Source organism: Salvelinus fontinalis, chromosome 30 (assembly GCF_029448725.1).
Source record: "Salvelinus fontinalis isolate EN_2023a chromosome 30, ASM2944872v1, whole genome shotgun sequence".
Lineage (NCBI taxonomy): Eukaryota > Metazoa > Chordata > Actinopteri > Salmoniformes > Salmonidae > Salvelinus > Salvelinus fontinalis.
In genome coordinates this window covers 33,984,361-33,998,161 of record NC_074694.1, presented here as the reverse complement: position 1 = coordinate 33,998,161, position 13,801 = coordinate 33,984,361, and the positions used below count along the sequence as shown (strand labels likewise).

Sequence of the window (13,801 nt, the reverse complement as noted above, 5' to 3'; positions counted from 1 at the left end):
AATGTGGAGCAGGTTGTGTAGAGCAGTAGGAAAACAATCAAATGTAATGCCTTTTTAGATGTCGTTTTAAGGCAGTCTAGTCAGAGGATGGATCTCTTTAGTTCAACTGAACTTGAGAAACCTTGGTCTAATCAGGTCCCGGGGAGTTGAAGCATGCACACTGCGGAGGCTTCTGGTCCAGAACAAGAGAACCCCTACTTTATAGTCTATGGCGTGAATGAACGACAAGTCACACTTCGTTAAAGAAATATGTTTTATTTTAACGGTTAGAGTGGCATTAAACAAGGAAGAACGCTGATTGTTAGAAAAAGGAAACATGTCCATAGTCTGTTCAACGACAAGGCAAAGTGTGAAACAGCAATCATCATCTGCCCATTTTTTTAAACAACCATTTACACATGAAAGTAAACCAAGTGTTTTATATTACAACTAAGGCATCAGGTGTCAGTATGTACAAGGCCAGAGCCAGAGAGGTACAGTGGACAGACAGACGCGTCATCTCCGTAGCTAGAGGGAAATTATGACAGTTGATCCTTATACACTTACGGTGAAGGCAGAGTGTGATTTAGCAGGAGAGAAACGTTCAAACGCTGATCTGGAGTCAGCCTCAAGTTGTCATTCAGCACTATAAAGGTGGCAGATTTTACAGTGTCAGCATACCTATACACATTAGGACAGTATACACACACACGATGGTCGTCAACAACACAGGTTACAGTATAGACAGGAAAGAAACAAAAACATTTCAACTAGAATATAAATTGGAGTCAGTCTGTACAACTATAAACATCAAACAGATGGCCAGAGAGGCTGTCTAATGCAATGCACGTCCCTTTACGAGGGAACCAATGGTAGGGGAGGGAGGCGTTATAGAACGTTCATATAGGAATTAACATGCATGTATGGATCTACCTGAAGGTTATATATAGATATAACATTTGCTCCCCAAATGAATGCAGCCCAGGGTCTGAGACACACCCCTCTGCTCTTCTGGGTTGTATTCATTAGAGCACACTGTAGCAAAACGCTTCAAAACATTGTGCAATGAAAAAAAGCACAGGCGTTCCTTATTGGGCAAGTTCAGATAGTACCTCCCCGTTGCAGCCCGTTTCTTCCAATTCGTGCCTAGTGAATACGTCCAAGAACAGGTTCTCACAGAAGACATTTAACTAAGAATCTAAAGCTTTAACCTGGAGTATCCAATATAGACAAGGGGTATTCAAATATTACCCTACGAGGTATGGAGTACTGCTGGTTCTGTTCTACCTGATCATTAATTGCACCCACCTGATGTCCCAGGTCTAAACCAGTCCCTGACTAGAGGGGGAAAATTGAAAAAAAGCAACGAAGGTCCAGATTTGAATTTGAGGGGTCTAGACAAGACTACAGACACAATAATGACATTTATACAATGGTCTCCATACAACCCTGAGATAACAATATTAGCTAACCGGCACGCCTGCCTGCTGCACGTGTGTGTGTTCTTACAGCAGTTACAAGATAACTACCAGGGAATAGGAAGGCAGACATTTAACTGTATACACACACATTGGAATGTAGGTGATCAAGAACATGATTGATTAAATGATAGTTTACGCAAATACCTAAGGCTAGACAGGTATACACAGATAGCTCAGTACAGATTAACACACACACACACACACACACACACACACACACACACACACACACACACACACACACAGTGATTAATGGTTATTAAGATGTTGTATGAAAGGGGTTATGGTTTCTCCATCAGTTAGTCACACAGACCAGTGGACCAGGAGAAGGGCTATGACAGCACGGTATGCTTCAGGGTAGACATCAAACTGGCCCAGGGACAGAGCTTATTATCCAGCATTCAATCATGTCCCTAGCCAAACTGACTTCAGAGCAGTCTTTAGACCATCCACTCACCACAGGGCAGTAAAAACAAAATAAAAACATCTAAACAGAAGTGGAACGTCAAGGTCCTCCCCAAGGCATGGGTGTCCTCAACCAGGTCCTCTTAAAGGCTGGTTTATTGCAGGTCCTCTTTAAAAAGGTGAGATGTCCTCAATCAGGTCCTCTTTCAGGCAGGAGAATAAGTCCTCTCTGGGGTCCTCTCGGAGGCTGGTTTTGCTCAGGTCCTCTCTGGAGGTCATAGTTCACTGGAGCATCAGCTGTTTGAGGTTGTCATGGAGGATAGTATCCTTGACATCTCGGAACACCAGGCGGATGTTCTCTGTGTTGATGGCTGTGGTGAAGTGGTGGTAGAGAGGCTTCTGTGTCAAGTCTCTTCTCTTCTCCCGGAAACAGTCCACTAGGAACTTCTGGACGTCCGGCAGGCTGTGGTCCGGCCCCATGTACTCTGGGAAGTATTTACTTAGCGAAACATTCAAGACCTGCCGGGAACAAGGATCAGATGAACATAACATGGAACGTCAGTACAATCAGAAGGTTGGTTTGGCCTCAAATTACAACACTTGACATCAATATATTTCTATCTGAAAAGCTAAGAGCCCATTTTCTTCAGTGAGGACTCATGCGATGCAAGGCATCTCTAAGCACACTGTCTTAGGTGAACGAGTTTGTGATTACGGGGAATGTGACTGTACGGACCTTCTCCTCCAGCAGGTCAGTCTTGTTGAGGAAGAGGATGATGGAGACTGAGATGAAGACTCGGTTGTTGACAATCGTTTCAAAGATGTTCAACGACTCTCTCAGCCGGTTGGTCTGCCTGTCCTCCATCAAGACCTAGAACACACAGGGGACAAAAAAAATAAATGAGGCATTGTGTCTGTGTGTGTGAGAGAGAGAGAGAGAAACAGAGGGCGTGTGTGGTGAGCGTGTTCAGTTTGCGTGAGTGTCCAATGTGTGTGTACCTGGTCATACTCTGAAGAAGACACTAGGAACAGTATGGAGGTGACAGAGTCAAAACACTCAAACCACCGCCGTCTTTCCGAGCGCTGTCCTCCCACATCCACCATCTTGAAGGGAATACTCTTGATCTCAAAGTCATACTCATGAATGCCCTTAGTGGGCTTACGGGCTAGCAGGACGTCATGCTGGGAAGGGATGTAGCTCTGGAGGAGAGAGAGGGATGAGTAGAAGACAGGAGAAGTGGATGGGGGTGTGTTAAGGAGGCAGAGTGATTTATGGAGGGAAAGAGGGCGAGGGAGAGAAACTTACCGGCTCCCCCAGCTTCTCCACATTGTCCAAGAAATACTTAACCGACTCACCCTGAGAGAGGAGAGAAATGTGTTTTTAGCTTCATTGCCAATCCTACTAATACTCAGATTATGTACACACATCAGCCTAAAACTGCTGCATGTGAATGAGTGAGTGTACTACAGTGGTAGGGCAACTAGATTCAGCCATGGGCCGATTTGTGTCGGAGCGAATGGTCGGGGGCCAGAACTCAATTATCATTGGAAAAACCACATTGACCACAACTAAGCCTAAATATTGATTATGTTTGAAAATAACAATGTCATACTTTGATTTCATTGAGCACGTTTACATGCATACTAATAATTCGATATTAAGCTGATTATGGGAGCAGGCAGATTATGCAATAGTCATTTAAAACACCTTACTCTGCTTATCTTGAATTGGCAAAAGGTCAAAAGTCGAAGTAAACCTACGCCAATTAAAACATGGTTTTCTGAGCAATCTTTCAAATTATTAGGGCATGTAAACACCTTAAATTGCAGCAGAGTGAGCCTCCCTCTCCAGCTCAAGTGTGTTCGGAACAACTGAATGTATGGTCTTAGAAGTACTTTTCACATACAAACTTTATACAGTGCATTGGGAAAGTATTCAGACACTTTCACTTTTTGTTACGTTACAGCCTTAACCTAAAATGGATTAAATAGCCCCCCCCCCCTCATCAATCTACAACCTATACCCCATAACGACAAAGCAAAAACAGGTCAAGAAATTTTTGCAAATGTATAAACATTAAAGCTGAAATCTCACATTTACATAAGTATCAGATCCTTTACACAGTACTTTGTTGAAGCACCTTTGGCAGCGATTACAGCCTCGAGTCTTCTTGGGTATGACGCTACAAGCGTGGAACACCTGTATTTGGGGAGTTTCTCCCATTCTTCTCTGCAGATCCTCTCAAGCTCTGTCAGGTTGGATGGGGAGCGTCACTGCACATGAATGTTCAGATCTCTCCAGAATTGTTTGATCAGGTTCAAGTCCAGGCTCTGGCTGGGCCACTCAAGGACATTCAGGGACTTGTCCCAAAGCCACTCCTGCATTGTCTTGGCTGTGTGCTTAGGGTCATTGTCCTGTTGGAAGGTGAACCTTCGCCCCCAGTCTGAGGTCCTGAATGCTCTGGAGCAGGTTGTCATCAGGGATCTCTCTCTATTTTGATCCGTTCATCTTTCCCCTGATCCTGACTAGTCTCCCAGTCCCTTCCGCTGAAAACATCCCCACAGCATGATGCTGCCAGCACCATGCTTCACCGTAGGGATGGTGCAAGGTTTCCTCCAGATGTGACACTTGGCATTCAGGCCAAAGAGATCAATCTTGGTTTCATCAGACCAGAGAATCTTGTTTCTCGTGGTCTGAGAGTCTTTAGGTGCCTTTTGGCAAACTCCAAGCGGGCTGTCATGTGCCTTTTACTGAAGAGTGGCTTCCGTCTGGCCACTCTACCATAAAGGCCTGATTGGTGGAGTGCTGCAGAAATGATTGTCCTTCTGGAAGGTTCTACCATCTCCACAGAGGAACTCTAGAGCTTTGTCAGAGTGACCATCGGGTTCTTGGTCACCTCCCTGACCAAGGCCCTTCACCCCCGATTGCGCAGTTTGGCCAGACGGCCAGCTCTAGGAAGAGTCTGCGTGGTTCCAAACGTCTTTCATTTAAGAATGATGTTGGCCACTGTTTTCTTGAGGACCTTCTATGCTGCAGACATTTGTGGGTGCCCTTCCCCAGATCTTTGCCTCGACACAATCCTGTCTTGGAGCTCTACGGACAATTCCTTCAACCTCATGGCTTGGTTTTTGCTCTGACATGCACTGTCAACTGTGGGACCCTATATAGACAGTTCTGTGCCTTTCTAAATCATGTCCAATCAATTGAATTTCCCCAGGTGGACTTCAATCAAGTTATAGAAACATCAAGAATGCTGTATACAGGACACAACTTAGCTTAATTTTGAGTCTCATAGCAAAGGATCTGAATACTTATGTAAATAAGGTATCGGGTTTTATGTTTTTATACATTTGCACAAACTTCTAAAAACCTGTTTTCGTTTTGTCATTATGGGGTAGTGTGTGTAGATTGATGAGAAAAAATAAATATTGAATTTATTTTAGAATAAGGCTACAAAATGTGGAAAAAGTCAAGGGGTCTGAATACTCTCCGAATGCCCTGTATGTACAAACTCAGAATCAAATATGCTCACATAGGTCTATTTTTACTTGTGGGAAAACTTGGGAATAGATTTCCTCAATTAAACAAATTTGTAACTGAATCCTGGTAATTTTAGTGTTTTTGGACCCCCCCCCAAAAACAGGTTGGCCACATGATGCCAACCCCTTGTAGTGGAATGGCCGCAAGTTGCCAACCCCTGTAGTGCATCCATGTGAAGTGAGCATTCGTGTGCCTGTATGTGTGTGCGCTGTGTAATAGAGTGTGGGTGTGTTTTCCACCCTGTCCTCCTGGTCTGGTGTTGTTTCTCAGTAAGTGTGGCGTGCCCAAACATGAGCCTGCACAGCCAAGTCTGGCTCACATTCCAGTCTGAGTGTGTGTGTGTTAGAGCATGTACTCACTCTACCCCTGAAAGCTACAGAAGTGTAAATTAAAAAACTATCTATTCTTGTGTCTTCGTGATGATTAGATCACAACCGTGTGTGTGTGTGTGTTTTACTGTACACATTCGATAATAACACTAAACGCCTTTTATCTTTACAACTCACCTGGCCTGAAAAACCTGTCTGTGTCTGTCTGTGTGCAGTAGGATAAGATTACAGAGTATGTAGAGTTGATCAAACCAGAGCTCAAGTGTCTGTCCATACAGGCAGAATTCCTTTAAATTAGTTTTTATTTAACTAGGCAAGTCAGTTGAGAACAAATTCTTATTTACAATGACGGCCTACACTATACACACACATGGATCAACATACACACAGGCCCTGTGCTACTGGAACCAGGATATCATTTGACAGATGGCCTCAGATGGCCTATAACCCAAAAGTGAAAGCTAGGCATACGACTTGTTTTTTTTCTGTAACAGATTCTGCCCCCCTTCTTACTGTAAAGACACACACACACACACACACACACACACACACACACACACACACACACACACACACACACACACACACACACACACACACCAGGATTCCCGTTAGGAAAATGTGGCACCGAACATTTGATCAGCAGCATTTTAATTTAAAGGACATTTGAGAAATTTACCGCACAACCTGATTAGGGCATCCACCCACAGTTCTCAGAATGACAGAAATCACATTTAGATTATGGCTAGGCCTATTCATCTTAACAGAACATGCAAGTCGAGGATGCAATGGCGTGTGTCCTTACCGAATGCCGATGCGCACTTTAAAGATGTTAGAATAACTGCCACATTTACTTTTCCTGTGCCAAGAAGACAAGTAACAAACAGCAAAATCACTAGCCACTATGTCAATCTATTGTTGACCTATTCTATTGGTCAGCTTGTCGTACTGTGCGAGAAAGAAACAGCCAATTCCAAATAGACTCTGGGACAGTTGTGGGACGATAGGTTGTATGAACTATGGATCTTTTTTTTAATGCAATGAATCTGAGGTAACAGACCAGAAAGTTTTGCTTAAAATGTTGATAAACTATTATCGCTTCACATTATAAAGCGCAGCAATGTGCATAAGGCAACGCACCCTAGGCAACGCACCCTAGGCAACGCACCCTAGGCAACGCACCCTAGGCAACGCACCCTAGGCAATACAAAACGTGCGAATGTTGGTTCCATAATGCAATTAGCAGGAAAACACTTGTCAAAAGCGCATTATACATGTCAGCTGTTTCATGTGACAGTGATGAAAATCAGTTAGAAATTAAGAAAGAGGTGAGATCTAAAGATGCAGAAATAAGCATGGTTGCTAATATGACTAGGATTGTGGCTTTGGCTACTGGACAATGAAAGAAAGTTTTTGAAAACAAATGAGAAAAATAGGCTACTGGTTTCAATGGCATATGGAAGTCTTTATAAAATAATTGCCTCCACGTTTCTATAGTCGGGTTTTACTTTGAAGCAAGACATGCCTCATAATATGACGTAAAACATTCAGGCTTCAAACAATTAAGTATACTGTATGTTTCCAAAATGCATACTGCCTCCAGCTCATTGCAAAGTGGTGTGATGCACTGAAGCCTGCATACATCGACTTGAATGGGAAGCACGCTTTAATTACCAGTGGAAAAAATATATAAATGTTTTTAGCGCTTTTAAAATCGTGGCTATCAAAACTTAACACACAATTGCATTTAGAATTGTTACACAATGATTGGGCTTATAAAATCACGTTTCACTCCAGCAGCCAACGAATGAGCTGTTTGAGCAGCTGTAGCAGCAGGAGCTCTCCCGCTGTCGTGACAGATTTCCGCTCATAGCCTCTATATGAAGTGCACTACAAAAATGAACCTACAGACCGATAAGCAAGACCAGTCAAATGCATTTCATGCATTAAAAAAAAAAAAAAAATGGCCAAAAGCCGGCTATTACCGGCTGACGTAAACCCTGACACACACCCACACAGAGTTATAAACACAAATTGTTACATCTCAGACTGACTTCCCGGCTGTCGATGCCCCCTTGTGTGATTGTAATGCCCCATAAAAAATTTTAATCCATCAGAACATTTAGCTTAAAATGTTGTTAAAATATTAGGCTATTTCTTCACATTATGAGCGCGGGAATGCGCAAAACGGCAGTAGGCTATAAGCGTGAATGTTCCAAAATGCAATTAGCGGGAAAACACTACACTCCAATCTCCAAACTGCACTGCAATTGCGAGCGGTTTCATATGAGACATGAAAAAATCCTTTAGAAATATATAAAGATCTAAAAATGCAACAACTAGCATGGGTTTTTAATATGACTAGGATTGTGTCTGTGGCTGTCATTGTGTCTGTCATTGAAACCAGAAATACTGGTTTCAATGACAAATGAGGATGTTTTTATTAAAGATTCCCCTTACACTCCTATGGTCGGAACACAGTAAGACATGCCTCATTGTCATAAAGTGTATCTCTTGTCGTGATGTGTGTTTTGTCCTTTTGGTAGGCCGTCATTGTTAATAAGAATTTGTTCTTAACCGACTTGCCTATTTAAATAAAAATGTTAAATAAAAAAGTATTGACAGCTGTGCCATATAGCAAAATAGTTGGGAAGAGATTTTCAATGTACCGATTCCATGGCACATGGTTAATGAATTAATACACAAATTCGAAAATTTTGTTTTTAACTTTCAAATTATTATACAGAATTCTTGCAACCAATGTAGCTTGTTTTTGGTCACAGGTTCAGGAATGGCTGAAGAATTGCAACATTTAACTGGAGCCAACTCTGCAAATAGCACTGCTGGGCGATTTAAAACGTTTGTCAAATTGATCAATAATATAATAACTCTTAGCAAAAATGATTCTTTTATTTACAATCTTTAGAAACTATGAGAATAGAAAGGTTCAGAACTTTTGTGAAACATCACAGCACAGTTGAAATATATATATGGCAAACAAATGTAAACTGGATGATGTTCAGAAATAGATGGGAGGGGTTGAAAGTAGCTGGATGGGACTAAAAACAAATCAAAAATAACTATTGTAAAATTGATATAGTATGAATAAGATGGAAGTAGAAGCCTAAGTGTTGTTTACTCCAATTAGGGGAGGGGTGGCCCTTAGCAAGATGGCGCCGACAGATAGGGCAGCTCTGCTTCTAGCTCCTAAGCAACTTTACAAGCATTTCGCTACACCCGCAATATCATCTGCTAAACGTGAATGTGACCAATAAAATTTGATTTGGTAGAGTTAGGTGAAAACAATATATATATAAAAAATATATATATAAATAACCAGTCAAAAGTTGACACACCTACTCATTCAAGGGCGTTTCTTTATTTTTACTATTATTCTACATTGTAGAATAATAGTGAAGACATCAAAAATATGAATTAACACATATGGAATCATGTAGTAACCAAAATATATTTTATATTTGAGATTCTTCAAAGTAGCCACCATTTGCATTGATGACAGCTTGGCACACTCTTGGCATTCTCTCAACCAGCTTCATGAGGTAGTCACCTGGAATGCATTTCAATTAACAGGTCTGCCTTGTTAAGTGTGGAATTTCTTTCCTTCTTAATGCATTTGAGCCAATCCGTTGTGCTGTGATAAGGTATGGGTGGTATACAGATAATAGCCCTATTTGGTAAAAGACCCAGTCCATATTAAAGCAAGAACAGCTCAAATAAGCAAAGAGAAACGACAGTCCATCATTACTTTAAGACATGAAGGCCAGTCAATGCGGAAGATTTCAAGAACTTTGAAAGTTTCTTCAAGTGCAGTCGCAAAAACCATCAAGCGCTATGATGAAACTGACTCTCATGAGGACCGCCACAGGAAAGGAAGACCCAGAGTTAGGGCGGCAGGTAGCCTAGTGGTTAGGCTACCTGGCATTGGGCCAGTAACCGAAAGGTTGCTAGATCGAATCCCTGAGCTGACAAGGTAAACATCAGTCGTTCTGCCCCTGAACAAGGCAGTTAACCCACTGTTCCCCGGTAGGTCGTCATTGTAAATAAGAATTTGTTCTTAACTGACTTGCCTAGTTAAATAAATGTAAAAAAAAAAAAAAGTTACCTCTGCTGCAGAGGATTAGTTATTTAGAGTTAACTCCACCTCAGAAGCTGCCCAAATAAAAGCTTCAGCGTTCAAGAAACAGACACATCAACAACTGTTCAGAGGAGACTGCGTGAATCAGGCCTTCATGGTCCAATTGCTGCAAAGAAACCACTACTAAAGGATATCAATAATAAGAGGAGACTTGCTTGGGCCAAGAAACACGAGCAATGGACATTAACGAGTCCAAATATGAGATTTTTGGTTCCAACCGCAGTGTCTTTGTGAGACGCAGAGTAGGTGAACGGATGATCTCCGCATGTGTGGTTCCCACCGTGAAGCATGTGGGAAGGTGGTGTGATGGTGCTTTGCTGGTAACACTGTCAGTGATTTATTTAGAATTCAAGGCACACTTAACCACCATGGCTACCACAGAATTCTGCAGCGATACGCCATCCCATCTGGTTTGTGCTTTGTGGGACTATGATTTGTTTTTCAACAGAACAGTGACCAAAAAACACACCTCCAGGCTGTGTAAGGGCTATTTGACCAAGAAGGAGAGTGATGGAGTGCTGCATCAGATGACCTGGCCTCCACAATCACCTGACCTTAACCTAATTGAGATGGTTTGGGATGAGTTGGACGGCAGAGTGAATGAAAAGCTGCCAACAAGTGCTCAGTATGTGGGGATGGCCTTGCCCCTAAAATCAATAAATCTCAGGCCTGACACTGACTTATATAGCTCCTTGGCATCCTGTAAATCTGTCTGTCACTGCTGTATTGCTGCTTTGTCACTTTTATGTCAGTGTTAGTGTTGAATGCAGCCGGTACAGGGCTTTGAGTAAGTGTGTGTTCTGCCTGTAAGCAGATCAGCATTCCAGCACAAATCATACTAGATCTCACCAATACTCATGTATTTCTCCATCTATAGCTTGTTCCCCCATCTTATGGGGAGCCAATCTGTGCTATTTGGGTTGCTAATTCGATTCATTCCGACATTTCTTAATTTCTTTCTTTTTACTTTTTGGATTATGTGTGCATTGCTAGGTATTACTGCACGGTTGGAGCTAGAAACACAAGCATTTCACCGCACCTGCGATAACGTCTGCAAATCTGTGTACGCAAACTTTAACTGAACGTTATCAGCATTTATTTCCATGAATCCAACTAATTTTCTCATGGCTCTTCCTCGTTCCTCTGCAGCAGACAGAGTAAGTATTACATCGAACACAATAAAACGTTTTTTTTTTTTTTTTAAATCGGTAGTATCGATTCACAATACAATAGAATCATGATAAAACCTCAATACATATCGCTGCAGTACCTAAGTATCTTGATAATATTGTATCGTGAGGTCCCTAGCAATTCCCAGCCCTAGTGTGTGTGTTAGGAAACACCAGGTGTCAAGAGAGGAAAGCTGAGGTCTGCACAGCTAACAGACTGATGCACGTGCAGCTTGAGCATCCGACACAAACACCAAACTAACACATATGCAGAGAGAGACATTGAGAGACAAGGGAGGAAGCAGCAGCAAGTCTCTGCTCAGTTTCACTTTCACTTCAGCCAGTCTGCAGAGGCCTGATGAGTCTGTGTGTGTATCTGTGCATGCGTGTGTGTACTGACCAGCTGGAACTCCCTGCGTCTGTCGTAGGCGTGTTGTATGGCAACGTCAGCCCACAGGGCCTGGATAGAGGGCAGGTACTTGAGGAACACGCTCGTCTCCACCTGGCCGTGCACCATCATCGAAGATCGTGTGTCAAATGACATCACATTGTCTCCGTGCACCTGGTTGTCAGGGGAACCCCAGGGGATCTGAAGCTTCTCCCGTGCGTCCACCAACACACGCACACCTGAAGGGGAGAGATAGGGTTTAGAGTTAAACACACACACGGGGGTCTCTGTGGCCCACAACCCTATCTGACAAGTATCAGAAGGCAACAAGGCTGATTTCAAAGAAGTCTGAATGTTCGAGGATATAAACCACAGTTAGATAGTTTGGTCACTATGGAGGCATGTTACGCCACTGTTCAAACGAAACTGAAAAAACCCCTCAAGAATAACTTTAGATGAGTTGAATTTTAGAGCTGGCAGCAGGAAGTCAAATTTTCTAAAGAGGCGTCCTAATGCCTTTTTTTGCGTCATTATTTGTGTATATCTGATTTAGTTAGTTAGTTATAACATAACATTGCAATTTTACATTAGAAACGGCCATACTCCCACACTAGTCGATAGTCGGGCGTTCCTCCACTTAACGGGGAATTTGTATTTCTGAAGCTAAACCCCTACAGTAGCTAGCTAATCTGCTGCTAACTTCGGATAGCAGCTCCACTTATAATCATAATGGTAACTTTGCCAAAAAGATTTCACCACTCAGGTTACAGTCGGGCCCGAAAGACGAACGTTAAGAATGTTAATGTAGTTTTTTCAGATATAGTCCAGTCGACTTTCTCCCTAGTTACCTTTGATAACATTGCTGTAAATTATTGCCCGGAACTCTTCTCGAGCTTGCTGGTCGAAGTCCTGCCCGTGGATAATCCTCATCTGTTTGAGGAAAGTGGATTTGCCGCTCTCGCCCGCGCCCAGTAGAAGTATCTTCACTAGTCGTTTCACGTAGGTTTTGTCCCGGGAAATACTTTTGTCAATCGCCTTAGATTTCCTCAGCTGTTCAACCTCGGTGTTGGTAAGCAGGCAAGCAGGGAAGTATTGGTTTAGCACGGATCGGGTCGGCAGGAAGTCCGCCATGTTTCAACCAGCTTCATCGATACACGGGAGAGAGTTTGCGCGTTCATGTGAGGAGCGCGGAAACGCTACTATCTACTCTACGCCATAGAAATATAATGATTTCTATGTAAGTACACACTGGCTGCGTTTAGACAGGCAGCCCAATTCTGATCCTTTACCCAATTATTGTAGAAAGAGCTGACCTGATTGAACAAAAGACCAATACGTGGAAAAATATCAGGGGTGTATTCATTACGCAGATTCTGTTGCAAAACGTTTAGTAACGGAAACAAACGGAATGAAACGGGGAGGGACCTACTTGAAATTATTGCAAAAGTTTTGATTGATAAAACTTTTTTACGTCCTCATTTCGACCACATTTTTGACCAAAGTTGACCAAATTAAACAAAATAGCTGTTCCTAAAATCACAACATTGAAATACCTTATTATTCACATCACATCAAAGCTCTAATTTAACATTTAACAGAACAATTCAACACTGCCAAATTACAATCATGATTTGATCATGAATCATTTAGGCTCTTAGATGTATGATCCAATGTCCCCACCTGGTGGTCACACCACACAGTTGCATAAATGCAGAGCAAATCGGTTACCTTACTTCATATAGCAGGCTATGGCAGACAGACAGGTGGTTCACTGGTGGGAATATAGAACCGTGTCCTGACTGGCTAATACGATCTCCCTCTCCATCCCTATCGATGCATGCTGGTCATTGTATTGATAACCTGCTCGTTTATTCCTTCGCATCTAGCGTCTTCCCTTTGGCTGGAGAAATATTAGGCTACATTCATTAAGAGTGTAGCCGTTATCATAGTGAATAATAGGGGAGGAAGGCAGACAACATGACCATCAGAAACGTACGGGATCATGGACAGAGGTTCCGACCTAGGATGGCATGTCTCAAAAAGGTAGGTAGGTTAGCTCTATCAGAGATCGTTATGCTACAGGGCAGATGCAGACATCTAGGCTACAGTGTGTTGCTATATTTAGTTATCAAAATAAATACAGTGGGGCAAAAAAGTATTTAGTCAGCCACCAATTGTGCAAGTTCTCCCACTTAAAAAGATGAGAGAGGCCTGTAATTTTCATCATAGGTACACTTCAACTATGACTTCAACTAATACTTTTTTTCCACCATAATTTGCAAATAAATTCATAAAAAATCCTACAAAGTGATTTTCTGGGTTTCTTTTCCTCATTTTGTCTGTCATAGTTAAA

General features: G+C 42.3%; 1 protein-coding gene across 1 annotated transcript; it reads right to left on the bottom strand.

Moving 5' to 3' along the window:
• Window positions 1–239: 239 nt before the first annotated feature.
• LOC129829066 (guanine nucleotide-binding protein subunit alpha-13-like) lies at window positions 240–12,831 on the bottom strand. Its single transcript, XM_055890538.1, has 6 exons — window positions 12,297–12,831; window positions 11,461–11,687; window positions 3,172–3,222; window positions 2,865–3,065; window positions 2,602–2,736; window positions 240–2,384 (listed from the first exon to the last, which is right to left on the bottom strand). Exons 1-6 carry the CDS (start codon window positions 12,577–12,579, stop codon window positions 2,148–2,150), a joined length of 1,134 nt encoding a protein of 377 aa, XP_055746513.1. The 5' UTR covers window positions 12,580–12,831; the 3' UTR covers window positions 240–2,147.
• Window positions 12,832–13,801: the final 970 nt, after the last annotated feature.